Source organism: Hyla sarda, chromosome 6 (genome assembly GCF_029499605.1).
Source record: "Hyla sarda isolate aHylSar1 chromosome 6, aHylSar1.hap1, whole genome shotgun sequence".
Taxonomy (NCBI): Eukaryota; Metazoa; Chordata; class Amphibia; order Anura; family Hylidae; genus Hyla; species Hyla sarda.
This window is the reverse complement of record NC_079194.1, coordinates 221,343,480-221,358,858: the sequence shown is the minus strand read 5'-3', so window position 1 is coordinate 221,358,858 and position 15,379 is coordinate 221,343,480. Positions and strand designations below refer to the sequence as shown.

General features: G+C 44.9%; 1 protein-coding gene across 5 annotated transcripts in view; it reads left to right on the top strand.

Moving 5' to 3' along the window:
• PPFIBP2 (PPFIA binding protein 2) overlaps positions 1-14,597 on the top strand; it is a 214,250-nt gene extending 199,653 nt beyond the window's left edge. For 2 of the 5 annotated variants that reach the window (XM_056526589.1, XM_056526595.1), the window contains 2 exons: positions 7,533-7,598; positions 11,569-14,596. In XM_056526589.1, the coding sequence (XP_056382564.1) occupies positions 7,533-7,598; positions 11,569-11,637 (135 nt within the window). In that variant the 3' untranslated portion in view covers positions 11,638-14,596. Of the gene's footprint in view, positions 1-7,532; positions 7,599-11,568 lie in introns of all 5 variants that reach the window. The other 3 variants (XM_056526592.1, XM_056526591.1, XM_056526593.1) reach the window with 3 other exon arrangements.
• Positions 14,598-15,379: the final 782 nt, after the last annotated feature.

The window sequence follows — 15,379 nt, the reverse complement described above, 5'->3', positions numbered from 1 at the left end:
CAGTGGTCCCCAAACGGTGGCCCTCCAGATGTTGCAAAACTACAATTCCCAGCATGCCTGGACAGCCTACGGCTGTCCAGGCATGCTGGGAATTATAGTTTTGCAACATCTGGAGGGCCACAGTTTGGGGACCACTGCTCTAAAGGAACACCGGGTGCAGCAGAGAGATCCTTTTTATAGGGGAAAAGATGTCTAGGGGCGGAGTACCCCTGTAAGTTGGCCAGAGGTCTTTAAAAAATTAAAGACCAAGAATTAAGAGCTATCCAGAATTTGAATAACATGGCAGCTTTCTTCCAGAAACAGTGCCACACCTGTGCACACATCTGGTATGACATGGCACCTCAGCCCCATTCACCTCAATAGAGCTAAGCTGCAATACTACATACTACTTGAAGTCGTGTGCCTCTGTATTTGGAAGAAAGCAGCCATACCTGTCTAACCTTAGGCAACTCCATGTTTATCCCTTGTAGGGTAAGATTTCAAGGGGAGATTTATCAAAACCTGTGTAGAGGAAGAGTGCAGTTGCCCATGGCAACCAATCAGATTGCTTCTTTCATTTTTAATAAGGGCCTCTGAAAAATGAAAGTTGGAATCCGATTGGTTGCTATGAGCAACCGCACCACTTCCTCTACACAAGTTTTAATAAATCTCCCCCTTTAAATCTTTTCTCCTGATCACTCACTTTTGATCATTTTGAGCCACTCCATTTGCGATTTTTTACCAGAGACAGTGACAGTGTATTTGTAGTGAGAAGTGTAGTTGTCATTTCGCCATTTATTTCTAGTTTACAATGGCGGTATGCTGATACCCAGCACCCCCATCGTTAAGCTGTGGTGCCCAGATGTACACAGTGAATGGGCAATGCTGCCATACTACTAAACCGTTCCCAATGCTCCAAATGTGTTCTGGTGGTGCTTCAGATCAATAGATAAAAGTAAAAAAGTATTACCGTTAGGCATAAAAGGAATAAGTAGCGTGACACTCACCATAATACTAAGACAGGGTTCAGACTACGGAATTTCCGAACGTAATTCAGTGCACACTACATAAATAATGACCTTGCTCATTTATTGGGCGGAATACCTCATGGAATACGTCTGCAGACTAATGTGACTCTTTCAGTTGGCGCTGGCCGCCCTTGGAATCTTTGGCCATCAAATTCTTTTATTTATTTTTTTCTCAGGTTTGACGACCGTCATTTTGATGGGGCGCAACGGGCAACAACTGGTCCTGATGGACCCCATTATAGTCAGTGGGGTCCGTCGGGCACAGCTGTTTTTCAGCGGGAGTAGCGGGAGAAAAAGAAAGCGCAAGCTGTATTTTTTTTCTCCCGCCTTTTTCCCCAGCAGCCCCGACGGCCTTAGCTGTATTTACGTAAATGACAATAAGCTGGAATACCGGACACAGCCCATAGACAAGAGTGCTGCCATTCTGGGGGGGGGGGGGGGGGGGGGGAGACACCAGTTTTTCGAATCATATAGAAATAGGTGAAACGTTTTTAGAAACAACCTCTGTAATGTTCTGATTTATAAAGTGAACTCCCATGATCCTCTGCTTGTCATAACATCCATATACAGAACATATCGAGTGTCTCAAGCTGCATGTTTGTGGATTGGGGGCTGCAGTTCACACTTTATGTCTGACCATTAACATTGTCTCTGCTTGCCAGTTCATCCCCTTCATCTGACCTGTAACCTGCTGATCTGTGAGGTGAAGCTAACACTCCTTTTTTTAGTAATGTAACCCACATATATACACGCACTATGGAAACCTCTATGCCAGTGTTTCCCAACCAGGGTGCCTCCAGATGTTGCAAAACTACAACTCCCAGCATGCCTGGACAGCCTTTGGCTGTCCAGGCATTCTGGGAGTTGTAGTTTTGCAACACCTGAAGGCACCCTGGTTGGGAAACACTGCTCTATGCCAATTCAGCCTAATGTATCCTGCATTAACGTCATACACATGCAGTACCACATTTTGCCACAGGATGGCACTGCAGAATAATGTAAAATATCTGTTACCATTCATAGTTGAGTATAGTACAGTGAAACCTCTTGAGAGCACCCCCTCCGATCTAGATCACTTTTTTCTGTGACCGATTTTCCTCCCATTATAGTGTATGGAAGCCGTCCCTCTATAAGCCGGAACCCCCTTATCTGACACAGACCACTTTTGTGAGCAGATGTTTGAGAGAGATCCCCTTTGATAAGACTAAAAGTTAGGGTGCTTTCACACTATAACGCCCGTTATAAAAAGAGGGGAAATCGTCATTTATACAAAATCACTAACGGCTATTCGAAAATCCCATTATAGTCTATGGGATTTTTCTATTAGCCGTTTTAGCCCGTTATCGCCCGTTATTAATAACGGCCGTTATTTTGTGATGGGCAATAGTAACGGGAGAATTAGTGCATGCACTATTTCTCCCATTCATTCGCCCGTCACAAAATAACGGCCGTTGTAAATAACAGGCGATAACGGGCTAAAACGGCTATTAGAAAAATCCCATAGACTATAATGGGATTTTCGATTAGCCGTTAGTGATTTTGTACCGGCCGTATAAATGCCGATTTCCCCTCTTTTTATAACGGGCGTTCATAACTGGTGCATTTTTATAGTGTGAAAGCACCTTTATTTGTGCTCTGTGTACTATGGATGCAGATCTGCACTGTGCCACCACACTAAACTCTATCAAGAAAGAGGAGACTTGTAAGGGGAGCCATGCTGGGGAACAGCACTGAGATAGGGATCTATCTGGATCAAGCCTTGCTGAGAATGTTGATTGAGATGGGGACCGTGCTTAGGGACAGGAGTGAGATGGCAAGCCTTGCTGGGGACGTGGATTGAGATGGGGACCGTGCTTAGGGCCAGGACTGAGATGGCGAGCCTTGCTGGGGACGTGGATTGAGATGGGGACCGTGCTTAGGGCCAGGAGTGAGATGGCAAGCCTTGCTGGGGACGTGGATTGAGATGGGGACCGTGCTTAGGGCCAGGACTGAGATGGCGAGCCTTGCTGGGGACGTGGATTGAGATGGGGACCGTGCTTCGGGCTAGGACTGAGATGGCAAGCCTTGCTTGGGACGTGGAATGAGATGGGGACCGTGCTTAGGGCCAGGAGTGAGATGGCGAGCCTTGCTGAGTATGTGGAATGAGATGGGGACCGTGCTTAGGGCCAGGACTGAGATGGTGAGCCTTGCTGGGGACATGGATTGAGATGGGGACCGTGCTTAGGGCCAGGAGTGAGATGGCGAGCCTTGCTAGGGACGTGGATTGAGATGGGGAGCTGTGCTAGTTACTGTGAATAAGATGTGAAGATATGCTGAGGACCAGAAATGTGATGGAAAGCCATGTAAGGACTAGGAATGAGATGTGAAGACATGCTGAAGACCACAAATGTGACGGAAAGCCAAGTAAGGATCAGAAATGGGATGGAAAGCCATGTAAGGACTAGGAATGAGATGGGGAGCCATGTAGGGACTAGGAATGAGATGGGGAGCCATGTAAGGAGCAGGAATGAGATGGGGAGCCATGTAAGGACTAGGAATGAGATGGGGAGCCATGTAAGGACCAGGAATGAGATGGGGAGCCATGTAAGGACCAGGAATGAGATGGGGAGCCTTGTAAGGACTAGGAATGAGATGGGGTGCCATGTAAGGACCAGGAATGAGATGGGGAGCCCTGTAAGGACTAGGAATGAGATGGGGAGCCATGTAAGGACCAGGAATGAGATGGGGAGCCTTGTAAGGACCAGGAATGAGATGGGGAGCCATGTAAGGACCAGGAATGAGATGGGGAGCCTTGTAAGGACTAGGAATGAGATGGGGTGCCATGTAAGGACTAGGAATGAGATGGGGAGCCATGTAAGGACCAGGAATGAGATGGGGAGCCATGTAAGGACTAGGAATGAGATGGGAAGCCATGTAAGGACTAGGAATGAGATGAGTAGCCATGTAAGGACCAGAAAGGAGATGGGGAGCATGCTGTAAACTAAAAATAAGATGCGTAGCAATACTAAGGACTAGGCCAGGCACCAAAAATTAGATGGTAAACCTTGCTGAGGACAGGGTCAGACAGGGATCAGAGGGTGTACTATGGTAGGGGAGAAATTATTTGACACACGATAAAAGACACAATGAAGGTTAATCGGTGTGCTGTACACACTTGCTGACTCCATTAGGCTGCATTCACACCTCGTTTTTACATTATGGTTGCCGGCCGGACCAGCGCTGAAATCCATTTACTTTAATAAGCTGACTAGAATCAAACGGTGACTCCGGTCGGCTCATTTTTGAATTGTATGCGGTTTTCTACGTATACTACGGTTTTAGGTGCGGTCACAAAACCGGATACGGGTCAAAAATGAGCCGACCGGAGTCATCATTGGATTTCAGAGCTGGTCCGGCTGGGGTAAGGGAGAGGCTGGTTTGCCCCTCCCCCAGCCGGATTCGGCACCCGTAATGTAAAAACGAGGTGTGAACGCAGCCCTTTTTTTTTTTTTTTTTTTTTTTTTTTTAAACTGGTGCCAGAAAACTAAACAGATTTGTAAATAACTTCTATTTAAAAATCTCAATCCTTTCAGTACTTATCAGCTGCCATTTTAGGAACTGTCCAGAGCAGGAGCAAATGCTCATAGCAAACCTCTCCTTGCTCTAGACAGTTCCTGACATGGACAGAGGTGTCAGCAGAGAGCACTGTGGTCAGACAGAAAAGAAATTCAAATGAAAAGAACTTCCTCTGTAGTATACAGCAGCTGATAAGTAGTGTTGAGCATGAATATTCGTAATGCGAATCTTTATCGCGAATATCACCACTTCACGATTTCGTGAATATTTAGAATATAGTGCTATATATTCGTAATGACGAATATAAAAAACATTTTTACATTTTTTGCTTTTTTTTCCATGCAAATTTTTATGCGTATTATCCATCAATTTTTTGCATGGAAAAAAAATTAATGAACACAGCAAACAAGCAAATTTCTAACATAGGACGTATAATCGTCAATATATATTCGCAAAATATCGCAAATTCGAATGTGGCTCCTGCTGCTCATCACTACTGATAAGTACTGGAAGGATTTAAGATTTTTTAAATAGAAATAATTTAAGAATCTGTTTAACATTCTGGAACCAGTTGATATAAAAGGAAATATTTCCCAGTGGAGTACCCCTTTTAACTAAAATTCTGTATACAGTACTCCATAACCACCTCCATAAATGACCACTTTTTTATGTGAATTTAGGTGGTCGGCTCAAAGAGGTTTCACTGTATATTTATTTAACTAATACACTGAACGGCCTATTAAAGACCCCATCTAGTATCACGTTGGACCTCCTTTGGTCGTCAGACCCAAAGTAGTTCTCCATGACATAGATTCCTCTAGGAATTCAACTTGTTCTGCCAGAATACTGGCCCATGTGGATAGGATAGCTTCTCACAGGTACTGTATGTTACATAGAAGAACTGAAAATGTTATCCCTGAAATGTTCTTTAAGATTTAAAGGGGTACTACCATGGAAAACTTTTTTTTAGATCAACTGGTGCCAGAAAGTTAAACAGATTTGTAAACTACTTCTATAAAAAAAAAATCTTAATCCTTCCAGTACTTATTAGGGGCTGTATACTACAGAGGAAATGTTTTTGTTTTTGGACTTCTATTATGTCACGGCCACAATGCTCTCTGCTGACCTCTGCTGTCCATTTTAGGAACTGTCTAGAGCAGGAGAATATCCCCATTGCAAACATATGCTGCTCATGACCGTTCCTAAAATGGACAGCAGAGGTCAGCAGACCAAGAGAAATCCAAATAGAAAAACATTTCCTCTGTAGTATACAACACCTAAAAAGTACTGGAAGGATTAAGATTTTTAATAGAAGTAATTTACAAATCTGTTTAACTTTCTGGCACCGGTTGATTAAAAAAAATATATATATTTCCACGGGAGTACCCCTTTAAAGGAAAACTGTCAGCTTTCTCCCCCCCCCCCCCCCACACTAACCAGCGGTACTGGCTGATTTTGATGCCTACCTTGCCCGGATCCACCCGCCGGTCGTTTGGCAAAATTCTTTTTTTTTCCGTATATACTAATTAGGTCCTAACTGGAACAGGGGCCTAACTGGCACTCTGACGTCAGCGGCCACAGTGCCACCCAGCTCATCAATATTCCTCCTCTCCCTCTTCATTACAGAGCGGGGAGAAGAGGGAGGGGAGGAATATTGATGAGCTAGGCAGCGCTGCGGCCGCTGATGTCAGAGTGCCAGTTACCCCGCCTGCGCCAATTGGCACCTAATTAGCATATACGGAAAAACAAAGATTTCAGCCAAACGGGCGGATCCGGGCACAGTGGGCATCAAACTGATCAGCGTCCCCCACACTATCGGCCAGTACCGCTGGTTAGTGCGGGGGGAACAAGCTGACAGTTTTCCTTTAAATCTAGGGACTATGAAGGCAGAGGAAGACAGAAAAAATTATGATTATACAATGTGGTGCAATGTCTTCTTTTACTATTGGATAAACGTTCGCCATGAAGGTATGAATTTGGCCACAATCTTTAGATAAGCCCTACTGTTTACATATCCACCCACATACATCTGAGGAAAACATTCCCTACACCAGTGTTTCCCAACCAGGGTGCCTCCAGCTGTTGCAAAACTAAAACTCCCAGCATGCCCGGACAGCCGAAGGCTGTCTGGGTATGCTGGGAGTTGTAGTTTTGCAACAGCTGGAGGCACCCTGGTGGGGAAACACTGCCCTACACCATTACACCACCTCCTGTCCTGCTGGAGGTGCCCTGGTTGGGAAACAGCTGGAGGCACCCTGGTGGGGAAACACTGCCCGACACCATTACACCACCTCCTGTCCTGCTGGAGGTGCCCTGGTTGGGAAACAGCTGGAGGCACCCTGGTGGGGAAACACTGCCCTACACCATTACACCACCTCCTGTCCTGCTGGAGGTGCCCTGGTTGGGAAACAGCTGGAGGCACCCTGGTTGGGAAACAGCTGGAGGCACCCTAGTTGGGAAACAGCTGGAGGCACCCTGGTTGGGAAACACTGCCCTACACCATTACACCACCTCCTGCCCTGCTGGAGGCACACTGGTTGGGAAACAGCTGGAGGCACACTGGTTGGGAAACACTGCCCTACACCATTACACCACCTCCTGCCCTGCTGGAGGCACACTGGTTGGGAAACAGCTGGAGGCACACTGGTTGGGAAACACTGCTCTACACCATTACACCACCTCCTGCCCTGCTGGAGGCACACTGGTTAGGAAACAGCTGGAGGCACCCTGGTGGGGAAACACTGCCCTACACCATTACACATGGATTGATGCTGCTTGTGCCAAACTTTGCCAGTAGAATCAATGTAGTATTTTACATTTGATTTAGTGGTTGGTTCCCACTATAATGGATCCATTAGGTGAGACATTTGAACACTGCCATAGTGTGTGGTGCATGCGTTTCTGTTGCAGTGTGACTGTGAAGTTTCTCCCCTTCCTCCATATTTATAAGGTTACTGACTGATTTTCCAGATGGTGCATTCAGAGGGGATGGTAAAGCAAATAGGGGCTTTTTCTGAAGGCATTAATAACCTTACAGTAAGTATTACATTCTTTCTCCTTCCCATCAAAAAACACTCTGTTCATTATTGTCCCCATTCCAGGGTTCTGAGGTTCATTGTACATGTATGTAAGTAGGAAACTGCATATGTAGCCATTCCATAATATACACTACCTTATCATGGGGGCTTTTATTTATCTACTCTGTCACTATTGTCATTCTCCATAAGCCGGTTCAGTATCCTGCGCTTGTGTCTATGGGTCCATAGGTAAACTATTATAAAATGCATTACAAAATCATCCTTTATATCCTATGTTCACGCATACGTTTTTTGAGGCTCATTTTATCTAGGTTTGAGGCAGTTTTATGCATTTGGGCTGTTTTTGTACTTTTAGTTTTTTTGTGTGTCTGTTTTCAGCAAAAGATTTTCCCCACAAAAAAAAAAAAAAAAAAAAAAAAAAACATGTACAGGTGAAACTCGAAAAATTAGAATATTGTGCAAAAGTCCATTGTATTTCATTAATGCCACTTAAAAGGAAAGAAAGCATAAAGTGCTCCAAAATCTCCTGGTAGATGGATGCGTTGACCCTAGACTTAATGAAGCACAGTGGACCAGCAACAGCAGATGACATGACTCCCCAAATCATATAATAAATTGTGAGTTTGGGGTTTTCATGAGCTATAATCATCACAATTATGACAAACCACGGTGTCAGAACCCATGGGGTTAAACGGTTCTGACAGCGCTCTCTGTTTTGTTTTGTTTTGGGCTACACCCAGCTGTCTGGACTGGTCAGCTGACCTTGTTGTGAGCACCTGGTCTGGGCCTATATAAGCTGGCAGTCTACTCCCAATCCTTGCCTGCTATAGAACTCTGTACCATGATTGTGGTGGAAGCAGGAAAAATGGCCAAGTGTAAGGATCTGAGGGACTCTTACAAGGGTTAAAGTGTGATGGATGAACATATTGCTCAGATTATTTCCAAAAGGGCAGGTCTTCCTGATGTTCAGTGGTTGGTACCTACCAGAAGTGGTCCAGAAAAGACAACCAGTGAAACAGCACCAGTGTCATGGGCACACAAGACCAATTGATGTGTGTAGGGAGAAAAGGCTAGTCTGTCTGGTTTAATCTAAAACAAATACCTGCTGTAGAGCAAAATACTTCAAACGTTATTCAACCATCTGTGAGATGTGCTGGAAAAACAAGTCTGATCCATTAAGCCTACACCTCCCAACTTAAAGGAGCCATTATGAAAGGACACCTTCAGAGAAGGAGCATAGCTATAGGGGTGCAGAGGTAGCAGTTGCATCAGGGCCCTGGTGCCTAAGGGGCTCCCAAAGCACATCTGCCCCATGAGAGACCAGAATTATAATTGGCACTGTTGCAGATTATGCATCAGGGCCCAGAAGCTACATGTTATGGGGGACACAGGGGGGCATGGGCACTGTCAGATACAAAAACTTTTTAAAGGGGTACTCCCGTGGAAAACTTTTTTTTTTTTTTTAAATCAACTGGTGCCAGAAAGTTAAACAGATTTGTAAATTACTTCTATTAAAAAATCTTAATCCTTCCAGTACTTATTAACTGCTGAATACTACAGAGGAGTACTATCAGACAGGAGAGAGCACAGGGGAGTGCTATCAGACAGGAGACAGCACAAAGGAATACTGTCTGATAGTACTCCTCTGTGCTCTCTCCTGACTGATAGTATTCCTGTGCTCTCTCCTGTCTGATAGGACTCCTATGTGCTCTCTCCTGTCTGATAGGACTCCTGTGTGCTCTCTCCTGTCTGATAGGACTCCTCTGTGCTCTCTTCTGTCTGATAGTACTCCTCTGTGCTCTCTCCTGTATGATAGGACTCCTCTGTGCTCTCTCCTGTCTGATAGTACTCCTCTGTGCTCTCTTCTGTCTGATAGTACTCCTCTGTGCTCTCTCCTGTCTGATAGGACTCCTCTCTCCTCTCTCCTGTCTGATAGGACTCCTCTGTGCTCTGTCCTGTCTGATAGCACTCCTCTGTGCTCTCTCCCGTCTGATAGTACTCCTCTGTGCTCTCTCCTGTCTGATAGCACTCCTCTGGGCTCTCTCCTGATAGCACTCCTCTGTGCTCTCTCCTGTCTGATGGCACTCCTCTGTGCTCTCTCCTGATAGTACTCCTCTGTGCTCTCTCCTGTCTGATGGTACACCTCTGTGCTCTCTTCTGTCTGGTAGTACTCCTCTGTGCTCTCTCCTGTCTGATAGTACTCCTCTGTGCTCTCTCCCGTCTGATAGTACTCCTCTGTGCTCTCTCCTGTCTGATAGCACTCCTCTGGGCTCTCTCCTGATAGTACTCCTCTGGGCTCTCTCCTGTCTAAGAGTACTCCTCTGTGCTCTCTCCTGTCTGATAGGACTCCCCTGTGCTCTCTCCTGTCTGATAGCACTCCTCTGTGCTCTTTCCTGTCTGATGGCACTCCTCTGGGCTCTCTCCTGATAGTACTCCTCTGTGCTCTCTCCTGTCTAATAGTACTCCTCTGTGCTCTCTCCTGTCTGATAGTACTCCTCTGTGCCCTCTCCTGTCTGGTGGCACTCCTCTGTGCCCTCTCCTGTCTGATAGTACTCCTCTGTGCTCTCTCCTGTCTGATAGTACTCCTCTGTGCTCTCTCCTGTCTGATAGCACTCCTCTGTGCTCTCTCCTGTCTGATAGGACTCCTCTGTGCTCTCTCCAGTCTGACAGCACTCTTCTGTGCTCTCTTCTGTCTAATAGGAGAGAGCACAGAGGAATACTATCAGACTGGAGAGAGCACAGAGGAGTGCTGTCAAACTGGAGAGAGCACAGAGGAGTGCTAGTCCACCCTCACTTACTGGACTTTGTCCATGCCCATTTAAATATTCCCTCTGTGCCCCCTCATTTATATGATGCCTTCTCACATAAGTACAATGCCCCATGGGTCCCCCAACATAAATACAATGCCCTCTGTGCCCATTTATTATATATAGTGCCCAAATATAAAAAATAAAAACAATTACCTGGTCCAGGTTCCAAAGATGAATGGAGTACTCTTCTCCAGTGATGTAGCCTATGAGTCGCATTCCCTGGCCCGCACGATGACGTCACATCATTGTGCCGGCCTGCTAGTGGAGCATTGCAGAGGTTCATAGGCTGCAGAACCAAAGAGCTTGCAGCCTATGGAACAGTGAATGGCAGAGCAGGGAATTGAAAGCCCACTCACTGTATTTCCTCAGCATCCAGAGGAGCCTGGAGTGACACCACTACGGGAAAACTTTTTACCGTTTGGGGGTGTCAGCAGAGAGCACTGTGGTCAGACTGGAAAGAAACACCCAACCTTCTCTGTAGTATACAGCAACTGATGAGTACTGGAAGGATTAAGATTTTTTAATAGAAGTAATTTACAAATCTGTATAACTTTCTGGCACCAGTTGATTTGAAAACATTTGTTTTCCACCAGAGTACCCCTTTATTGGTACCCAAGGCAGGCTCTCTCCCCTGGTCAGTAAATTTAACCATAATTACTGTCATAAGTATAATCATTAAAGGGCCCCCTGGCATGCAAAATAGTGGTGCTTATTGGACCCTGGATAGCAGCGTTATCAGCAGATTGGTCTCAGCGTCTATTTGACTGTACAAAAAAAGGTTTATATGCAGAGCCTCCTCCTCAGTGGCACAATAGGGGGCCAGCTACATGATATTTTTCTTGGGTGGTGGTGTCTAACCCAGTGTTTCCCAACCCAGTCCTCAAGGCACACCAACAGTCCAGGATTTAAATTTTTCCCTGTTCTATTCCAATGGAGTAACTGAAAAAACCCGGAATGTTGGTGTGCCTTGAGGACTGGGTTGGGAAACACTGGTCTAACCTATGGCTCTTCAGGTTTTGGGGAACTGCAACTCCCAGCATATCGTAACAGCGCATTTTCCTAGGGAAAATGATCAGGTATGGATAAATGAGTGTTGTATGATAATTTGACCGTGAAACCTTTTTCTCTTTATCATTATATGGACTATTTCCATTTCAGAACATGCTCAGTCAGGACGAGCTCCTCAACAACTACAGGTTTCTATCCAACTATGACTCTTGGAGATAGTTCCCTGCACCACAGTACAAGTTCTGCTATAAGGAACGATTAATCTCACGACAAGGACAGCGATAAGGAACAATAATGAGAAGCCAAAGACAGGACGGGAGTAATGCAATTGTATATCCTGATGAGATATTATTTATGTAATATGGATCACGCACAACCTTGCTGGATATAGCTTTTTTATCAGGATCTTACTAAAGGGTGTACATTTTTTTTCAAGTTTGTTATTAAGAAATAATATAAAAACTTTTAGAACCAACATGTATATGATGTTATAAGGAAATATTTCACTCCGTAATTGTCTTTATACTGTATTTACTTTTTTTAACTGTTAACTTTTAACCACCAAAATTAGGCTATGCTACCATAGTGTGTTTTTTGTTTGAAAAATATGCTGCGAAATCTTGAAGTAAATCCTCCAAATCCTGCTGTGTATTTTAAAGCATATGTGTAATTTCACAGAAAAAAGAATAATGCTTATGTAGGTTATTCCCTAGGTCATGCATGTACCTAGCTTCTGTATTTGTCAAATTCCTTTGATCTGCTGCCCACTCATTCTGACATCCACTGCTCAGGAAGGGGCATGTTCCAGGCAAGCACTAAGCCCGCCCTCACTCACCATGCATTCACTTCCTATGGGTATGTTCACACTACGGAATTCCGCGGGCGGAATTCCACGGTGTGAAACTTAACATTAGTGTGAATGGGTCTCCGCGAGACCCGTTCACACTGCGGAATTTCAGCGGCGGACAATTCCGCCGCTGAAATTGTTCCGTGCAAAGAAAGAACATGTTCATTCTTTGCGCGGAAGTCCGCAAGCACCGCATAGACGTCAATGGTGACGGCGCAGTGCTGCGCAGTCCTACCTCTACAGCCAGCTGCCAATCTGAATCTCCGCTCGCTGAATTCAGCAAGCGGAGATTCCGTTCACACACTGTAGTGTGAACAAACCATAAGTCTGCTATACTGTGCTGAGTCTCTTCATCCAATCACTGCAGGCTGCTCTGTAACCACCTCCTCTTTGTTTTCATGCTGTAGCCTGCAATCCGGACAGGAGTGAGCACAGAGGAGTGCAAGTCCCGCCTTCACTGGACTATGTTCCAGCCGGTGTGAGTTGCAGAACTGCATCCTATGCAGTTCTGCGTTCACTCCTCCCCTCAGCTGTCCTGAGATTTCTGAACAGACTGTGAGGGGAAGGCAGAGCTGGGCAGGACACAGCTCTGCACCTCCCTCAGCTCCAGGGCCGGCTCCACAATAGGCAAAATAGGCAGGAGCCTAGAGCACTCTCTTGATGGGGGCACCGTTCTGCCATCCGCAAGAGAGTTATTTCTCAAGGTCCTGATAGTTGCTAAGCTCTCACCCCAGTAGTAAAGTGATTACATGAGAAGGGTGTTTGTTACAGTGTGTCACCCCAGTAGTAAGAAGAGGAAATCAGGAGGAGGTTTGTTACAGTGTGTCACCCCAGTAGTAAGGTGGGGAGTGTCAATGGGAGAAGTCAAGGGGTCGGTAAAATTTGCTTTTGCCTAGGGTGGCAAAAATCCTTCCACCAGTCCTGCTCAGCTCCGTACACAGTTCCCTCCCCGCACCTCTCTTAGGAGGAGAGGAGGGACATAGATTTTCATAGCCCCGCTCAGAGACGTAAATGTTCACAGCCCCACTCCTGTCACCTCAGCCCTGCTCAGGGACGTAGAAAATAGGAAATGTGAAAATCTACAACTTTCCTGCTGACAGGAGCGGGGCTGAGGTGACAGTAGCGGTGCTGTGAAAATTTACACCCCTCCTGCTTCATCCTGCCCAGCTCTGTCTTCCCCACCCTTCGCTGTATCTTCGGAAGTCTATGAACAGCCGAGGGGTGAAGTGAACGCATAAATGCATAGGACGCAGTTCTGCATCTCACACCGGTACTTTAGCTGCATCAAAAAGGATACTGAAGCCGGTCAGTATGTTCTGGAGGGTATGAGGACCCCAAGTGGATTTTTTTTTAAGCTATGGTTTCTATACAAAGAAGATAAAAAAATGTTTATGAAGCATATTAGAAAAGTTATAGTTTTGCCAGGATGCGCAAATGTTTTTGAATCTGACAGTGCCCATTTCATCTGCTATGGATTTGGCCGCTGTTTTGTATGTGGATTAGCCCAGTAAATCTGTGTTCTGGCTTCTCAATGCATTTTCCACACAGAATATATCTGGAAATTGCATCATTGCGACATTTATTTTTCATTTATATAGTTAGAATCTTACAGCATTAGATGATGGGTTCTGTATGGACCCCTGCTAAGCAGTCAAAGTCACCCAGCATTGAGAAATCAAATTATAGAACAACATAAATCATAAATGTGCTCAGGGTGTGCTAAAATATAACCTTTAATGATTAAATCTAAAAGTCACCAAAATATTAGTGTGCCTGTGCACCCCAAAATTTGGACTAATGATTCAAATTGCGGTAAAGGTACTAGTTCATTAGATAGTCGGGTAGTGATATATCCCAACTATCACAGGTACTAGTCTTTACAATTGTCAGCACCGGCTCATTGCCCCAGCAGGGACAAATTATGGGTCAGTAAACAAATGATTACAACTACCAACGCGTTTCTGCCTCACTGTATAGCCAGGCATTATCAGGGGGGTTATTCGCATTTATGATAATTTTATACCACAAATAGATAAACAGCCCTTCATGGGCATAAGTTTAAAATAATTAATTAGCTACAACCTGTTGAGAAAAGCATGGCAACACTTCATAGATAGTCATTTGGCATAAGGGAATTTAATTCCCCAACTTGTAGAGGAAAAATATGCACAAATGACAAATACTAATGTGTTGTAACCAGTTCTCTATTTTTCAGGAGTGCCGTCATTGGACGGTTCTGTAGAGTGGACAGCGGGCGATGCACCGACCTGCATGTAGCGCAGGGAGCCGCTAGCTACGGCTCTTACCGCCTAGTATGGCGAGGTGCCGACTAGTGTTGAGCGGCATAGGCCATATTCGAATTCGCGAATATTCGCGAATATATGGACGAACATTCGTCATATATTCGCGAATATTCGCATATTCGTTATATCCTCGTTTTATTTTCGCACATGCGGAAATTCGCGTATGCGAAAATTAACATATGTGAAAATTAGCATATACAAAATTAGCATACACGAATATTCGCATATGCGAAAATGTGCATATGCTAATCTTCGCATATGCGAATTTTCGCGCGCCAGTCTCACACCGTAGTATTACAGCCTTCTTTACACCACACAAGCTGGAAGCAGAGAGGGATGATCACTGTGATGTGTACTGTGAAAAAAAAAACAAAAAAACGAATATTCGTAATTACGAATATATAGCGCTATATTCGCGAAATTCGCGAATTCGCGAATATGCGATATTCGCGAATAATATTCGAATTGCGAATATTCGCGAGCAACACTAGTGCCGACGTCTGACTTTTAGATTTAATCATTAAAGGTTATATTTTAGCACACCCTGAGCACATTTATGATTTATGTTGTTCTATAATTTCATTTATATAGCTGTAAATCTGCTGCAGAAAAATTGTGTGCCAGTACAATGAGAACTATAGTGTATTATCTTATTAAATACAGCCTCGAAGTAGTTACATGAGAAATATAGCTTATTTCTTTGTAAAACAGTGCTACTCTTCTTCACAGGTGATGTCCGCTATTGCATCTTTGCTCCTTTTATATGGATAGGGTTGAACTGCAATTCTAAACACAGTCCATGAAGAAGAAA